Raw genomic sequence first — 18,589 nt, 5'->3', positions numbered from 1 at the left:
CGAGGTAAGAACTCTGTCCTCTACATCACATCTGCGGGTAATGACAACCCGAAAGGAGTGAGACTTGACAAATTACCGCTGGCAATAAACGTGATTTACGATGGAGTGCAGGCGCACCGCGCATCCGTGCGCCCCGGGACAACAACATCCCACGGGAGGGAAGGAAGGGGCGGAGGAGGAGAATGCGGAGGGAGGGAGTGATGTTGAGAGGGAGAAATTGAATGAGAGGGACAGAGGCGAAACCCGAGAGGAGCCACCCGAGCAAAAACTTCTCCAACAATCAAGCAAGTGGAACTACGGAGCGGCGTCTCTCTCCGCGTCTTTACGCATGGGTGCCGAGTTGCACCAAATTAAAAGTTGCGCAGAGTAAAGTTGTGGGCGCGGAAGCAGACGGGGCTCTCCGTTTTTTTTTTTTGTTTTTTTTTTTGGAAGATGGACCAGTTAATATGGACCGGGTTGATAAGGACAATACCGCTGTTTCTTTTCCTTCTACTCCACTTAACGGCGGCGCAAGCTGGTAAAGTATTAAAATGAACACCTGCAGATTAATAATAAAGGTGGCGTCAGGTGGGGGAGATGGAGGAATAGGTCGAGCTGCCTATAGAAATGACATCCCAGTGCTCTCTATGGCATAAGACACAAAGTCCCTTTCCATTTAATATTTCACAAGTTGTACTTTGAGGCACCTTAATTCAACTCTTGGCCCTCAGCCAGAGAGAAGCTATGAGCGCTTGGGTGTATTTTTTATGCCGTGGATTTTAAGGTTCATTCTGTGTAAGGCTGACATCAAAGCTCCGAATCCGTGTGAGTGTTTTGGTGATGCTGCTCCTCGCCCAAAGGAGTCACTCCAGGCTGCCATTAAAATTACGAGCTGCTTCAGATTACTTTTAGAAGTTGTCGGGACTGTTTAGGGTTCTGCCAGAGATTGCAGTGACATTTTTTTTTTTTTTACAAATGCACTCTAATCAGGGATTCCAGTCAGTGCAGCAGAAGCAGGTTTTATAGGTTCAGTGCGTCTTTTTCTGCGTCAGGTGAGCTGCAGGACAGGACAGCTTTCTCCAAGGATGAATGATGTCATGTTTGAGTTTGCTTGTGACCGGCGTCGGTTTACTGTGAAAAGGTTTAACGTTGGCTCGAGAAAGCAGTGAATGGCTGAACGCTGAAAGAACTGAGTAGATTAAAATTCCTGTCATGGATCTGTTTAATGTGCCCTCTGCTCACATAGGTCTTAAGTGAAGGCGCTTAGTACTAACACTCTTACTATTCTGGCACACTTAAAATATTTGACTTGTTTCGTTGTAGGCTCCTGCAAGAATCTCACAATCTTAGGCACAATCTGACTCAGTGTCCCCAGTTTCACCAAAAAGAGGACATCCAGGTTGTATCAGTCTCATGCCATCCACATTTAAAGAGTTGATCAGCACGTGCAGCTGCCATTTCGGTCACCCACACAGGTATACATGCCCAAAGGCCATGTGGCAGTCCACCTAACTGCTGCAGACTTACTTCCTCGCAGGTGCTGCAGTTAAGTGACTCCCTGATGGAGTGCACCGCCTCAACGGCGGGGGCTAACCCCGTGGTCGCCGCAAGTACTCAGAGATATTTCCTCCACTGATGCCTTTCCACACCCATCAGCTTTATAGCTGGCAGGATTTCTTGGAGTTCACTGACTGAAGTGAAGTGATGGCGAGAGGAAGTGAGCCAGCCGACCTAATCGCATTCTGGTGGCACAGTGGCTGCGGTGTCCGCCGCTCTCTAATGAGGGCCTGTGAAGTGAGAGGCTGAGATGACTCAAAAGTGCACGGGACATATGGTGCTGTAGATATGGCAGCCTCTGATATGTGCATGTGGTTGATAATGTGTTTGGGTCTCTGTGACTGTGAATGTGTGTGTGTGTGTGTGTGTGTGTGCCTGTGTGTGTGCGCGCGTGCACTACAGTAAAAGATTGTTTTCCCATATGCTTTCTGTGTGTGTTCAAGTGAGATGAGAGAGTACTTTGTAGTCCTGTTTGCTGACAGGAAGTGAGGCATTCTTGCACACGTTCTTATTTAGTTTCTGTTGGAAATCTCTGCTGCTCTGCCTCAACACATTTCTGTTCCGTTTTCTTCCCCTTCTTTTTCTTTTTTGTGTTTCCATTCATCCATTCTAAGTCTGGGAATGGCGGCTGTTTGTTTTTATTTTATATGGCTTATCTCTTCGTTTATATCACCCCTCCCTTCTCCTGCTTATACCCTGCCTCGTCCTTAACTGGTTCTGTGACAGGGGGGAAATTGTGCATGGAGCCCTCTCACTGTGTCCTGTTTGATCCAGTCTTCTTTCAGCAGACTCCCAAAGGAAGGCAGCAAGCCTTGTTTACCTTTGATCCAGCAACAAATTAGAGGCAAATGAAAACAAATGAAAAAGGCAACTGAATTTAGCAGGACGGAGAATAGAGAGTGAGCAATTTTATGAATGTCGCAGCTCTGCTGTTTCCCATTATGCAGGTTGGTGTTAGTCTAATGGAAGCTTTAAACATTAGAAGTGCCAAAAACGCTGATGTGTGGCTCCGGCTCCTGATATGCAAACCGTTTTCACAAAATGCTTTACAGGCTGTTCGATTAGGCAGACTGTCTAGAATACCTTTAAGTATTTATGTAGCAATGACGCTTACGCAGTTTCTGGCACCAGATTGCGATGTATGGTGCTCGACACACATCTGGCTCCCAGAAACTCCGGTTCCTTCAGGGTTGCATTGCTTATTGTATCTGATCACTGGATGCTTTAGGCAGGGAAGGGCTAGTTGGAGACACATCCTGATCCACCCAACTGTAAGGATCGCACATCATGGGCACATCACATCCACAGACAGCTGGTCTCCCTCCTAGTTCCAGTTTGAGCCTTATCATTGTTCACATTTACACCTCAGTAAAAGTTCTGCCAAAGTCACCTGTTGTCGCTTTTCAAACAACATGCGGCCTTTACTAAGGTCTGACCTGTCTCTGAATATATGTTGCACAGATCTTGGCCTGAGATTTACACTCACCTCAGAGATTATTGAGCAATTCCTTAAGTATCCCTCAGAAACACGAACAAAATGACTACACTTTCAAACCTGCATGGTGTGTTTCTTATTCTATAATTCTCAGATTTTGGCCGCTATGGTTATACTTCATAATAGATGCCTGAATGTTTTGTCTGAGAAAGTAAATGATGGCTTGGGGTTGAATCTTAAATGAACCTGGTCAAGTGTGTGTTTGCGTGTTTGTTTTGAGGCCATTGTCCTGGTATGATGGGGGCATGCTGTTTGTGTTTTCATACATAACTGTGACTTTATGCTTGTCTGTGTATTCATTTTGACAGTATTTATGGAATATATTTATGATTACTGCTTATCCCACAAGCCCTTCAATGGACTCCTGTGATTAAAAACTGGGTCATTGAGGTTAGGGCCTGTTCGCAACAGCAGGGGGACAATATTGCTTTGGACTGGATTCGCTGCAACGAAAGTTCTCACAAATATAGAAATACAAATGGAAGTGTGATTTGTGTGCGTGCCCGGAGCGGCTGTCCAGTCAGGGGCCTGAGGGGCAGGTGTTTTCTCTCTGGGCCAAGCAGATTCTGGCATATTACACTGTAAGAAAACACGAGCGGAACAAGCTGTGGAGATCGAAGAATGTGGTGGTAATGTGAATTGGAAGGAAGTGTGGAACCAGTTTCCACCGAAATCCTCTGGCTGCGAGACCAAAAGTGCAACTGATGTCAACAGCATGTAGTTATTGACCCACATTCAGAGAACTTTTTTTTTTCTACTGTTTTTTTTTTAAATCATGACTTTTGATATTAAAGGTTAATACAAATATGAATGGTGTGGAATCACTGTTTATGAAAGATTCCAGTCCCACAGCGCTATAGTTTTAATAAAATGAGTATTGAAGATGAATGCGATGATGTACCACTTTTTAGAATTATGTATTGTTTACTTTAAATGGATAAAACTCTTAATATTTGACACTATGGCCATCATCATTATCATTTTCATCATCTCTTTTGAATATTAATACAACGTCACTCCTGTTAGAACATAAATGATATTGAAATTTCCAACCTGCTTTCCCACATTTGAAACCACTGTATTCAAAACCATGCGTCAAATTGTATGATGCATAGAATAATATAGAGATTCAGAGAGAAATTTAAACCAAGACCAAAGGTCCAAAGTGCTGTTTTTTTCTTTTCTGATTGCTATAATCGAGTCACGCTTAAACAGTTGTTTATTCATGGTGGTGTGGCTATGTGTGAAGAGTCAGTGTATCAATCTTGCTTGCCTGCACGCGCTTAAACTTTCATCTGTTCAGCACGTAATAGCAATCCTCATAGTGCTCTTATCCTTGCACACCATGACCTAAACAACAGGTCACGCCCAATCCTAATTGGATTATAGGCTACTCTTCTCCAAGCCTGGGAGAAAATGTGTCTGGATCCATTCAATTTCCACTGCATCTGTTATCTTTTGTTTTTTTTATATATATTAATCAAAAACTTTCCCTTCTTGTCATTCTTTAGGTGTAATCAGAAGAAATGCTCTTTCAACAGTAGTTTTTGCAGCGTATGGAATTTCACTGCACTGGATTTATAAGGGAAGGACCTAATTGTGTGGAATAACACTGCTGGATCTGCACATACTCAGCACATGGTCATGTATCATCATTTGAATGATTATTTGGTGTATGCACCCACACACACACTCACGCTAATTTAAAGTTCAGATGTGACTTTATTTCCTTCACTCATCTCAGGGTGTGGCCCAAGATACCATGGGAAGTTCTCAGTTCTTGCTTTCTTGGCTTCATTTCTTGTTAAAATTCCCCAGTTCCCAGATGCAATAGTTTTTGACAGTGTAGTATTGTGTGTGTGTGTGTGTGTGTGTGTGTGTGTGAGTGTGTGTGAGAGAGAGAGAGAGAGAGAGAGAGAGAGAGAGAGAGACAGAGAGGGGGGTATTTTCTGGCAGGGCTGGGAGTGTAGGTGGTGTGAGTCATAGAGAATGTCTTCAGAGACATTTGCTTTAGAAACACAGAGAACACCATCCATTATGTCCACGTATGGCTGAAACGGTGCTGAGTTGTGTGTGGCCGCAGGGTATGGAGAGACTGTGTCAAGTGTCACACATTCAGAGATGAAACACAGATCCAGACTGTTTGGTGGCATTTCCAGGGGATAGAGCCCGATCTGTGAGTCGGAGGGCTCAGCCTGTTTCTGTCAGACAGACTGTGACTGTTGCTGGGCAGACATGGACGTCTTATATACGAGAACAGGACACTTTTTTCATGCTTGAGAATGTCTGTATTTGTGTGCATTATCTTGCTGCATCCTACTTACAAGCTGTTAAGTGCACACTGGCAGTGGAGAAAGCTCAAAAATTGCTGGATGTTTCTGAAATGGCTGTATGTTTCGCCTCCATCCCAAGTTACTCTGACCTTTTAGTGAGATTATCACAATTATTCTGAGTCATCAGTTCCCAGATGGTTTTTTTTTTTTTCAATACTAATTCCAACATGTTGAGACATGCTTGCGATTGGTCGGGTTAGTTATATTTGTCAGTAGCCACACTGAGGCCTTACTTAAAGATGCTGTGCTTGTCCACTCTGAGATTCTGTTGAAGTAACACACTTTGACAGGTGAGGTAAGGACATGCCTGCAACAAAGCCAAATGAGATGCAAGCAAAACCTGTTCAGACAGTCAGTGCTGCGGGATAGGCAAAGAGCCCTGGCATTACTCAAAGTAAGATAAATGGATCCCAAGCAGGGAGTAGGCAACATTCTTTCATTGACTGTAACATGGATCTGGACTCCATATGGCAGGTTTCCAAAACTCTGAGTTTTTTGTGCTTAATGCCAGATCAGGGTTTTGAAACAGTGAAATAGCGGATAAATTCTACAGAAGTGTGATTGTGTTTTATTTAGAACATTCCCGTATCTTGTGTCTAGCGTACAAGCTGCATTTTAAACATCCAATCCAGGGTTTTCTCATGTCCTCTGAACCAGTTTACCAAAACGTGTCCCCCAGAAGCTTATGTTTTTCACTTGGATGTGGGATGGCTATTATTCTGTGCACATTTAACTGCCAGGTAATTGTGAGTGCAGCGTCTTTCTTTTCCTGGAAGATTTTCTATTACCGAACTCAAGTTTCTCCCTGTGGCACATTGTTTTTGGATTTTGAATGTTCTGTCTTGGCTTCTGAGTGTCAGAGGTGACGGGGTTTCTGTCAGAAAGTTCCTCTGCTATGTCAAGAATTGAGGAGTATTTTTTTTTTCCAAGTGTTTCAAATGATACGCATGCTGCTTATGAAAATGTCATTCTGCACAAAAGTTATTTCCTAACCAGTATTAAAGACAGGTTTTTTTTTCATTTTTTTTTTAACATTTTTTTTCAAACACCACTGCTTCATGACTCATATTTCTTGGTTTTCGAGCAAAAACAGATTGATAGATGGAGCGAGAGAGCGAGAGAGACAGGGACAGGGACAGAGACACAGACAGAGAGAGAGATTGTTTGTCTGGTTGTATTAGATTCTGACATTTGACCAAAAATAAACTTTCAACTTTTGCTATCCCAGAGGAAATTGATGTGCTGGAACCAAACACGGCCCCAGCAGAGCTCCTCAGAGCTTCCTTGGAATCAGTCAATGACTGATACTTCCCAAGAAATTCACCGAAATGCAAATACTGAAGATTAGATCCCTGGCGTGCTGTCAAGAGCAAAGCAAACTCTTGTTACGAATAAAGCTATCTGACTGAAATGCAGATGCTTCCATGTTTCAAGAAGATTGACCTTCAGCTGAAAAAACAAAGAAGATCCATGTACTGTAATTTCCTTAAAAAGAACATTAGGCTATTAACTCACAGTAGCTCCTACTTTATGTGTTTTCTGGTGGAGGTCTGCACAGTGGCGTAGTGTTAAACACTGCCGTGTGGTGATGAGAGGTTCACGGGTCGGGTGTCCTCTCTGGACTGGAAGCCTGCTTGCCTTTTGGCTCCAATGACCCTGCGTTGAATATAGATCAATCGAATTGATAGAAGTACTTACAGTTCTCGGTGTGATTTCAAACTGTTTTCACTGGAATTATTATTTCTCCAAAATCAGTATAATTTGTAAATTTCTCAAGTTTAATAACCGTTAAGATCAAAACAGGTCTGCTGTCCATAACCCTGATCTGAGTGGGGGGCATAAGCATGTTTCTATACCTCATTCCTTCTCACCCAGTTCTCAATCTGCTGTCTAAACTTTAATAAAATAATGCAAATGACTGCACTCAGTGAACTTTTAATGGCAAAATTCACAATGTATGACTTTTTAATTGCTCAGTAAAACTTACCGACTCACACTGTGAGTTCTTAAATGCTTTAGTTTAATATATATGTACTTGATAATTTTAGTTGCTGAAAAGTAGCAGTAATTCAAAGTTTCACCTATTTATAACTCAGTTGCCATGCAGTAGGGCCGAGAGGGCTAACTCTCAATGCTGCTTTGAATAAACGACGCCTGCTTTGCAAATAAATAATGCCATAAAATGTAACATGGGGTTTTTCTTCAAGCAATGTCTGGGCAACAGTAAACTCTCTCCGCATGTTTAATTAACAAGGAGAATAAAAGGCGAGCGCTGTATGAGCTGCAAGAGCTACAGGAGGCAATTTGGGTTTAGGATCCTCATTTCAGATGCCTAGAATGCTAAGTGCTGAGTGGCTCTCTCTAGCAGCTGGTGGGAGACCGGCGGTGCACAAAGCTCTGATCCTGACTAATGCTCACGGCAGCACTTTATCAGCACAACATCTAATAACATGAACACTGGACTGCAAATCAGGCACTGACTCATTGTAGAGAGAAAAAAAAAAGTTTACACTTGGAAAAACCTCACATCTAGAGGGGCAATTTGCTGTCTTTTGAAAATATGCATGATTTGAGAATGTGTTTATGTTCCCAAAAACCACATTTTTCTGGATTAGTCAAACTGATTTAAAGGTTTTCAGTATACATTTTTTTTACAGAATCAAAAAAGATAGTGTGTCCACATACTTTGTGTTCTGGTTTCCTAGTTAGTAGGCATAGAGATAAAAAAATCATCTTCATCTTTGAGCCTTAAAGTTGTTCTGATTGTTTTACAATAAACTGACTGGCATGTTATGGCTTATTTCATCAGTGAGTACCACAGTCAGTCACGGCAGTGTTTCCAGACTGTGGCTGTGTAGTTACTGCCTGGTGCAGGGCGAGCGGCGTGCAGGTGTCAGCTGTCAGGTGTGCTGCAGCAGGATTATGGGTTAGGCTGCGTACCACCCCTATCCTCTAATAACACCCACAGAGACCTGGCCACCTGCCGCCACATCTCAGAGGAGCTCGCCTCTTCCGACTCCGAGGAAGCAGGAAGACTCCGCACTTTAAAATCAGCTTCCAGCCGCACTAAACCCGGCTCTTCAGCTCACAAACAACCAGCACTTAACAGAGTGAGGCAGAAAAGTGCTAAACACCGCTAGAATTAAAGTGCTAAGATGACCCGGCTAAAACATGTTTCTGCTATCTGTGGAAAAACTTAATCTTTTCATAGAATTTTTTTTTTTTTACTTTTTTGCTAATTCAATCCTACAACCAGTAAAAAAAAAAAGAAGCTCGAAGCTTCTTTTTTTTAACACCATCTTGTTTAAAGACATTGAATCAGTGTGCATGGAAACATATTTTCATTATCTGCTCTTCCGCTATGACCAGATGGTTCATTGTCTCTTTCTTTCTATTCCCAGCTGATCCCGTTGACGTTCTCAAAGCGCTGAAGCTTTCAGAGAACATGGAGGGAGTATCCTTGGAGGTTGGCCTCTGCGCCGACAGGAGGGGCACGACGGAGGCAGACCTGGCCTATAAGATCAAAAAGATTGAGCTCAGCGCTCCCACCAAGCAGCTCTTTCCCGGTACTGGACCGTCTCTCCTAAACCTCACCATGTAAAGAATAGTCTCTGAGGAACCCGAGTTCCAAAAATAGCAGAACTCTCTCTGTTTTTCTGTGTGAAACATGAAGAAATATAACAGAACTTCTTTTGTCTTCACCTTCTTCACCTCTTGGGTCCCCACTATTTTAATGGGCAACATTTTTCATCATCATTACCTTTACTCAGGTCTCACTGACAGCAGGTGGTGCCTGGATGTCCTTTTTTTTTAATGTCTGTTTCCTGCTGTGTGGTATAACTTACCAATTCTCCTCTCCTCTCCTCTCGCAGCCTCCAGATTTCCTGAGAGTTTCTCCTTGATGGCGACCATGCGGGCTAAGGAGGGCTCTCAGTTCTTCTTGCTTTCGGTGTATGACGATCAGGGGGTGCAGCAGCTGGGGCTTGAAGTGGGCCAGTCTCCCGTCTTCTTGTATGAAGACCAACATGGGAAGCCACCTCCAGAACTGTACCCCATCTTCCAGAAGATCAACCTCGCTGATGGAGAGTGAGTGTTTTAAAGACCTTTTTATTCAATATTTGATCAGTTATGAATGAAATATCTACTTTTTGCTTAATTTGACAGCACGTATGTACTCAAGAGATCAGATCTCCCATTAATATGTCATTTTTTTCTATTACACTGGATGCACTGCATTCCCAAAGCATTGACATTTGAGTGCAGATTTCATATTTCAGCTGGCCCCTCTGCTGTGCTTGACTTGCAGAAGGAATGAGATACTGTAGTTCTTTGCAATTCTGATTCTGCTGACAGGCATATCTTAAAATAGAAAACATATCCAATGCTGTATTTCCAAGATACTTCCCTAACAAAAATATACAAACTTTTAATTCTAACAATTTTGTGCTTTCAGATGGCACAGGATAGCCTATAGCGTGCAGGACAAGACTGTGACCCTTTACGTGGATTGCCTCAAAGTGGAGACCTTGGATCTGCCACGAGGGGACAATCCTGCTCTCAGCACCGAGGGTGTGACTGTGTTCGGGACACGCCTCCTGGATAAAGATGCTTTCGAGGTGAGGCATTACCCAAGGAGATTTTTAAAACAGACAGGCACATTATATGGGCACCACTTTCTGATCTGTTCTAATTTCCCCTGCTTGTACTAGGTTGAAAACAGCTCAGATTATCTGCTCCTGAATACCTGATGGAGGGCTGCAGTGGTGCTAGTATGCAGTTTATATGAAACGTGTAGTTTTGCTATTTCAAACTGAGGCAGCTAAAGTGTGTACTGTGTGAGTGTTGTGTTAATAAGTTGTGCAAGTGAGACCTAGATTCACAGGGGGAATAATACAATGCATATTAGCTGAATCATCCAACAGGCCACAGCGGGGGTTATTTAGATGACCCTATTTTCTTAATTTAACTTTATGCATATTATTGTATTTGTCAGCAAAGATTTATCTTATTTAATGAGAAGACTTTCATTTTCCTGACACGGCTACTGACCCGAACAACTCCAGAGCCACATGAGCAAAGTGATTATGATTCAGGCAGGTTCTTAATCAATTTACAAGCCGACCTAATGGTGATCCAATTATCCAGTCATACCTACAAAGACTTTTAAAATCCAAAGTGTGAAAGCAAACCAGACAGGCTTAATTTAAAAGACATTTGCAAAGCTGTGTCTGCATAGAAATTTAGGATTCTCATTCAACTTGATTGCCTTTCTATTTCAATCACACTGTATGTGCATCATTTAATACTGCATAGATTTTTAAAAGTGAAAACCCACTATATAGGAAGGACTGAAATGTATTTAATATTCTCAAAGTTTTCCCTTTAACCTTAGAGCTTTCAAGAAGGAAAAGGTAGAATTTCAAAGGTTACTAGACGACAGGGGTCACTTGTCAATCACAAGCTGCAGGAACAAGGCAGGAGGTGTTTTGGAGAGAGTTTGGAGGAGAGGGCAAGCTGTTCAGACACGTCCAAAAATAACACATTCTCTTTGCTTTTTGGATTTGTCAGTATATATCTGTTGGCTGTAGCTATAGATGTTCAGCCTGGGTGGCCATCTGTGAGTCTCAACAACGTGCCTGACAGTACATGTTTGGAGTTCACGGCTCCTTTTCTTGCAGAAAATACATACTTCATGTGGCCTTATAGCAAAGGACCTGTGTCACATGGGTAGAAGGTTCACTCTTTCGCAAAGAAGTAACACAAAGAAGTGCTTTATTGATTCTATAGAATTATGGAGACAATGGGGTATGAGTCCAACCGCAAAAAAAGTGAAAAGATTCCATCTAATCTGCAAATGTGATTGCATTTCCCTTTCTTCTTCTCACTGCGGTAACCTTTATTCTCATAAGTCATTTCTCTGTGCTTTGGAAGACAATGCATTGCGCCTGTCGTATTGTCATTCCCAATGAGGCTCCACTCTAAATCTCTCTCCCACAGCATGAAATAGAGCTCAACCCCCTCTGCCTGCAATGTCTTTCAGGCCGTATGACTGATCAAGAGCAAAAAAACAAAAAACAAAAACAAAAAAAAAATAGAAAGCTGGACACAGATATTTGGGCTTGAGGGGGTAGTAGGTAACACTCAGGTTCGGTGTCATCACCATGTTCCCATCCCCCTGTCTCTTCATGTTCCGACAAAACCCCACAATCTGTAAAATAGGTGCACAATGTGTTTCCAATATAAGAAATTATATCGTTATATAGTTATAACTCTTTAATTCCTAACAGAGAGAAACCACAAACATCTTCAACAAGCGGATCAGATGCCCTTGGCATAAGAGCTCTTACACGTCTTTGGTCCTTTGCATGCGTAGTTTAGACCTTCCGCTCTGACCTTGTCCACTGCGCCCTGGCTTAACCTCTGCGGCCCCTCCCATGTCGTAACTTACGCTCCACTCCCTCTTCGCCCTTCCCTCTCTTTTTTTCAGGCTTTTCAGTTTTTAAACGACTTTATATCCCTCCTCAGACAAAAAATATGTCTCCTCTTGGTCTCCATAAATTTCCCTTTTTCAGAAGCAATAGAGACCATTTAATCTCTGGCCTGGCGCCAGAAACACTCCCACGCCATTATTTATCATCCCGCGTGAGGAGTTATGGCGATGATAGCAAATTTGCGGTGATGACTAATATCTTTTAGATTATCTGTTCATGCAATCCTTGCACTTCTTGTTTTCATGTGTGTTTACTCCGAATTTAATCTATTTAATTGAACCGTGACATGAGGTTTTCTGTGAAGCGTGAGAAATAAATTCACAGTTGTTGTAGATTTTTCACTCATTCGAGCGATGATAAAATATGAGGTGTGTGCCTGTGTGTTTCTGTTTGTGGTGCACACCTCGGGTGAGGCTGGTATCACAGTGGGGAGGGGGGGGGGGGAAGAAATGGGGCAGGATGACCTCTGGGCCTGTTTTCCCAGGCCCTGGTTCTGGGGGGGGGGGGGGAGCGGAGGCCGGCGTTCTGGCCCAGTTCTTCCACCGTGGGAGCTCAGCGTGGGAGCACGGGGACTGTGGTCGGCCACTAATGTCTCTATTGCTTCCAGATTGCAAACAAACGGCCAAAACAGTTTGTTGATCAGATTCAACACTCTTCTTGCATTTGCTTCAAATCAAAACATGAGGAGCAGTGGGGCTCCTGCTCGGCTGCCATGTGCATTCTGTATGTGTGTCCAACATGCTGGCTGTTTAGATCCAGCTCCACATTCAACTGTTGGGAAATTTAAGTGAATTCTGTCTCACTTTGAACAAGAAACGGGGAATTGTTTGGCTCAGTATGACGGATATGTCGAAGCAATGGTTACTCACCATTTCATCAAAGGGAAGCTTATTTGGAGTAACTTACCACAAAGACGAGGTGGTGGAATATAGTGATCAGGCCTTGACTCGGAATAACATTTCCCTTTTTTTTGATGGCGGTCAGATATTTCAGTAATTCTTGAGTGTCTTCGAGCATGTGAACCTGAAATTGCTCCCTCAAATAGTTAGGATTATGACTCAGACAAGAGCACGAGTGTTTTTCTCAGAGATGAGATCTGATTAAGGTAGAGAAAACATCTTTCTTTTAGAGAAGGTCAGTTTACTTTTAAAATGTGTGGAAATAGTGCACCTTCTGGCTAGGGAACACACCGTGAAGCAGACAGCATGGGAAACCCAGCAGTCACTCTCTTAAACACTAATGAGCCATTTCCAGCATGTATGACCTCATGAAAGCCGTGTGGATTCAGCTGAAGTCTTTTAGTTTTCAGCGTGCCCTCACACGTCCTCTTTAAAACTCGCCTTATCTTAAATGGAGGGTGGCAGCTCATGCATGTTTTTGGGCAGTGCTTTACTCGCCGTGTGTCTCCAGCGAGGGCCCCTGCTCAGCAAGAAAAACAGGAAAACTTCTCTTTGAAAGCACCTTCTTTGATCTCAAATTGAGATTGGATTAGATTGGATTACCCCTCTCCTCTCTCTCCCTCTCTCTGTCACCTTAGAGTGCAGTGCTTCTTTTTGCTTGACACTGGCTTTTGGCCAAAACAAAAGACAAGAAGGATAATTGGATAAGAACTTCCTAAATGTCTATTTAACGCTAGGCTTACAATTTTACATGCAATTACTTTGCTTGGCCCTGCATTGCTAAGAAGAAAAAAAGAAAAAAAAAAGCATTTTTATCTGTATTAGAAGATGCTTGAGTTAGTGGTGGGTAATAGAATAGCTAAAGGTTTGTATTTATTTCACCTCTAGCTGGTAAAGTCAATTAAAGCGATTACATTGGGAAAATAATTAACTCAAAATCAAACACTTAATCTCAGTTAAGTGGCTGCCATCTGTCTTCGGACCACAGTTCAATGTTTGCTTTAGCTCATCGATTACATATATTTGTATTCCTAATTTGAAATGTTGTCGAGCACTGTGCTGCAGGGCCGCCATTATTTTGCTTATTCTGTTTTACTTTCTGATAAGAGATCAACTTATTGTTATCAAGTATTCTTTGTAGCTAATTTAGTCTCAGAAATCATCAAACGTGACACCAAAACTTGTTGCTTTGCAAAGTTATTAGACGGATCTTACGGGACAGCGGCATTCTAAATATTTGTGCAACAATGTGATGTTGACAGAAGACATGAGTGATGCTGAGTGTGAGGCCACTAAAGCTAAATGAGGCTGTGGGCTCATGGCTGCAGGGTCCAGCGGGGCTGTCTCCGTGCATGTTTGTGTGTACACTGCGGCTCTGCCTCCAAGGCAGGATGGGAAGTGAAAGGTCCTGACAGGGAGGTGAGAGAGACGGCGATTTGACTGTTTAATGTACACAGTCAGCCCCTGCTGGAGTTATGGGAACACAGAGCAGGAAAAGTCGCCAGCAATTATAGCAACAGCAATTTGATAATGAGCCTATAGTGCACGTTGTTGCGGTCCTGAACACATGTCGCCGTGCTGCTGGGGTTCACAGAATGTGTACCACTGTAACATTACTGTCGCAGGCTCAGTTTTCTTTTTCACTGTACACTGCTAAAAAGCAGACTCTGTATGTGTGCCAGTGAACTGATTCCTCTCTGTCTACTTTCTGGTTTATTTTAGGGAGATATTCAGCAACTCCTGATTCTGGAAGACCCCCAGGCTGCTGCCAACTATTGCGTTAACTACATGCCAGACTGTGACTCTGCTCTGCCCGACAACAGCCAAACTCTGGACCTGACGGAGGTTTGTGAGACGACGCCTGATTACACAACTTACCCAAATGTTTGTCCAGTTCTGTGCTCAGTCTTGGCAGTAAAACGCGGTTTGAGATCATGACTGTTAACTACAGAGGCCTGATTTGTATTTCGTATTTATTTGGATTAATTCTTCTGTGTACCATATGAAGGTTTTCTGCTTCCATTTTTGTACTTTCTTGACACTAAAGCAGACCTACAGGGGTTCCAGCTTCACAGCCACCAGTAAAAGGAGCCTGTTCGTACATCTACATGTTATACATGTTTGTGTCAAAAGAAACCTAAGCGATTAGTACAGAATACGCCATCAATCACAGCGTACATGCCTTCTTTTAAACGCAGCCAGCAGTAAAGAATTTCTAAGGTCAGGTGTTCTTTTTGGGAAGAGACTCACACTCACTTAGAAACCTATAACTCAAATATAATATAATAGCTCTTGCTTTCCTCAAGGCGTGTATAAAAATGAATCTATCATGGAAATGAATTACTGCATATTTCTTTGGTTGTCTGAAAGCTGGAGATCAGAAGAATGATAGCAGCTCTCTATTTCACTATTACTGAGTTTTATGGAAACGCAGCTCCAAGATAACCGTTGGATTCCTGTGCGTGGGTGTGTGTGTGTGCGAGACACACTAATGTGAGCGCATACTTGTCAGTGGATTACTTGGTGGGCCAAGTCGGGGATGATGCACATGTTGAGGGTTCATCGATGCGAGCGTGAGGCCAGCGATTGTGATCCAGCTGGCTTCCACAGAACTACAGCTGAGTAATGAGCTCTGAATCAAGAACATGTTAACATCTGTCACCACACTGACCTACTTCCCATCGTTCTCTCTTACACATTGACCTTGTTTACAACTGAAACTCATTCACGTGTCTGATGTCTTCTGCAGGCTGGGCCTTCTGCCTTATTTCCAGTCACGGCCGTTTACGCCAGTGACTTACAATGGTCAACATGAACTACATTTGCAGAGTACACAAGGAATTAAAACCTCAGTAGGGTCATAGACAGGGTGATCTCTGACCTTACATGCAAATATGTCTTCTACTTTGACTGAGAGAAAGCGGCTCTACATTTGTTTGCTCCTTCTCATTTCGTGTTTGATTTAGGTTTTACCAGCTCAGTGGGAATCACAGCGGGTGTGTGACCTCCTGAAGGGAGTCACAGGCCCTGTGTACATTTCCTGAAGAGGGCTGTTTCTTTTATTGTGTTTTCATTCACAACAGTGTTTGTTTTCTTCCTCCATCCTCCACCTGTGCCCTCGTCCTGCATTCTGCTTTTCCTCCCTGAAAAGAGCTCCCTGCTCGAGTCCGATGACTCGATGCAAAGTGACGAGCCGGCGGAATCAAAGGTGGTCTCCAAAAGGGACAGGAAGGGAAGGAAGAACAAAAAGAAGCGGGACAAGGGCTCTAAAGGCAATCGCAAAGGCAAAGGCAAGGGCAAGAAGGGATCCAGGAAGAGAAAACACGAAGAGGAGGCCGTCGACGATGAATTCCTTCGAGTGTCCACAGCACCGCCTCAGTATCAAGCACTTGGACTTTTACAATCCATGGATTTTCCACAAATTAAGAGCACTCCAAGCACGGGAGCTTTTGACCACACCCTGCAGATGCCCACAAGCGAACCTTTCTTCACAACCGACGGCCCCACAGTGCTACCTAGCATGCTACCTGCACTGAAGGTTACAGAGGAGGTAGACAACCTTACCCGTAGATGTCGTCCGACCCGACCCCCAGTTCTAACCAGTCACTTCCCTCCTAACCATCCAGAGCACCTCTTCCTCATCTCACCTCTCCAGTAGCTGCCAACACTAACCAGCACCTTCCTAATCATCACCAGAAAACAAAGGAAGCCTTTTAAATTGAATTTTTACATGAATTTGTATGGCTGTGTGTTTTTTTTTTTTTGAAGATTATTTTCAGATACACAACACATGAAATAAATCTTCTGTATAATATACATTTTTTTATACATATAATCTTATTTTTAGTTTCATTCAAGATAAATAATGTCCATATTATATTGCCATTGAATTTATAAACCTCCAGTTTTGTTTTGTTTTTTACATCTAATAATAAATAAGAAATCTTTGCGTATGTCTGCTTCCTATTTGTTTACTAATTAGCCACGTAAACTAATTTTGTGTCTCACGCTGTTATTGTAGCGGTTGTAGTCTCTCTCATGCTGTCTCGTGAATCGTGGTGGAGTCCATCAGCTAATTACATTCCAGTTTTGTAATTAACTGCACACCTGTGAGCCTGTATGCTGGATAAGCATTCACATTCCCATTAATTCCACCTGTTTTGCTAACACTCATGTTTTACGCTAATAAATGTGTGTTTCCTGGCAGCACAGCGCCCTGCAGGGACATGCTCAGCGCCTTGTGGTTCATCCTTGCCGTGACTCATATAAGTGTATGCGCTGACCTACAGGAGGACGCAGCGGTGAAGAAGCCAGTGATGGAGGAGCACGGAGATGGCCTTTACGCAGACCTCAATGATAATCTATCAGTTTCCACAGTAACAGTGAGCACCAACATTACCGAGTATGGGGTAGGTTAAATGCAAATATTGAGGAATGGCTTCACCCTGTAAAGGAAACAGAGAGGTTTTTGGGTATTCATTTCACCTGTTACTAATGGAACGCCCGGTTTCTTCACAGATTCTTGAATATGACGACTTCAAGAACGACACAGAATACGAAGAGTATGAAACATATGATGAGGGCTTCGACTTTGCAGAGCGGGAGAGAGCCGAGACGTGGGCTGGAGAGGTAAGACTCGAAGTGAACTCATACATCAAGTGAGTGGTCATGTCTTCAATTGCCTGTGTCAAGTGATTTCTGACAATCCACATCTATTCATCGGTCTCCCCTCCTCAGGCAACCCTCAGAGCAGAGAAAGGTCAGAAGGGAGAGCCGGCTATTATTGAACCGGTGAGCTGCTGGAAGGCATTTAATGAATAGTCTAGTAGCTCGAGTTGTGAGAGCTGGAATGACTGGATACCCTCCTAATGTACACTCCTTGCTGCCTTGTGCTTGTTTCTAGGGTACACTTGTGGAGGGGCCCCCAGGCCCGCCGGGGCCCGAGGTAAACCAAAGCAAGCCGAATCAGCGATAACTTTGACAGTTTGCAACAGAAATACACCACTAGGAAGAGATCAGATAGTAGATTATCATTGTTGACAGGCATTTATCACTGAGGCAGTGATAACTATTCGTATGATATCAGTTGGAATTTAGACATACTAATGCTAACACCATTTTTATAACCACACCATTTATTTGTTTAAGAAATGAGATTAGTTTTCTGCATTTGGAAGATCAAAAGGTGTAATCATGATTTCATTTCAAGAAAAACCTGAAGCTGGTTGTGTTGTGTTGTGACTGCTTCCTCTGCAGGGATTACCTGGCCCAGCTGGACCAGCAGGCCCTCCAGGTCCAAGGGGAGATCCCGGGGAACGGGTGAGTCTGATTCATTACCGCGATGCACTGTTTGAATGTTGGTTTGGCCTCGCTTTGACACTTGACCCGAAAGACAGAGCTGCAGATTCTGTTCTGACCTTGAGACGTGTCCAAGGGATTAAAATGCCCTGCGTTACTGAACTGAACCCGCTGGTGATCAGGGACCATGTTTGCTCACACGTGTGACCTGATTCTTTTTTTTTTTTTTTTTTGTTTGGGCCTGTGTGGGATTGCTGGAATGAGCATTTGTTCCCATGATTCATCACTGTGGAATACTCACGCTCACACACAGACAGGCAGATGCACCATCATTTCCTAGAAGTTGATGGGTTTTAGAATTTCGCCCGTCAGAAAACGTGTTATCGTAGCATAAATTTCTCATGTATTAAAGTAGCATGTTATCTAAGTTTAGCATGAATTTGATTTTCATATAACTGCTTTAATGAAAACTAAAACATTTATTCTGCAGCATAAAACGCTTGAGTTGTTTCACTATTTCAGTTCGTTCCAGTAATA

At 43.1% G+C, this 18,589-nt stretch overlaps 1 protein-coding gene across 1 annotated transcript in view; it reads left to right on the top strand.

The window, feature by feature from the left end:
* Positions 1 to 242: 242 nt before the first annotated feature.
* The window catches only part of col5a3a (collagen, type V, alpha 3a), a 43,502-nt gene continuing 25,155 nt past the window's right edge, over positions 243 to 18,589 (top strand). Inside the window, exons 1-11 of the mRNA XM_030089180.1 lie at positions 243 to 517; positions 8,766 to 8,930; positions 9,237 to 9,450; positions 9,818 to 9,980; positions 14,477 to 14,603; positions 15,769 to 16,304; positions 17,044 to 17,163; positions 17,273 to 17,383; positions 17,492 to 17,545; positions 17,658 to 17,699; positions 18,011 to 18,073. Of these exons, the coding sequence (XP_029945040.1) occupies positions 433 to 517; positions 8,766 to 8,930; positions 9,237 to 9,450; positions 9,818 to 9,980; positions 14,477 to 14,603; positions 15,769 to 16,304; positions 17,044 to 17,163; positions 17,273 to 17,383; positions 17,492 to 17,545; positions 17,658 to 17,699; positions 18,011 to 18,073 (1,680 nt within the window). The 5' untranslated portion in view covers positions 243 to 432. The remainder of the gene's footprint in view (positions 518 to 8,765; positions 8,931 to 9,236; positions 9,451 to 9,817; positions 9,981 to 14,476; positions 14,604 to 15,768; positions 16,305 to 17,043; positions 17,164 to 17,272; positions 17,384 to 17,491; positions 17,546 to 17,657; positions 17,700 to 18,010; positions 18,074 to 18,589) is intronic.

The sequence above is a fragment of the Salarias fasciatus genome, chromosome 4, assembly GCF_902148845.1.
Source record: "Salarias fasciatus chromosome 4, fSalaFa1.1, whole genome shotgun sequence".
NCBI classification, from domain to species: Eukaryota; Metazoa; Chordata; class Actinopteri; order Blenniiformes; family Blenniidae; genus Salarias; species Salarias fasciatus.
Note: the sequence above shows the minus strand (reverse complement) of the source record. Positions and strands in the feature narration are given on the sequence as shown.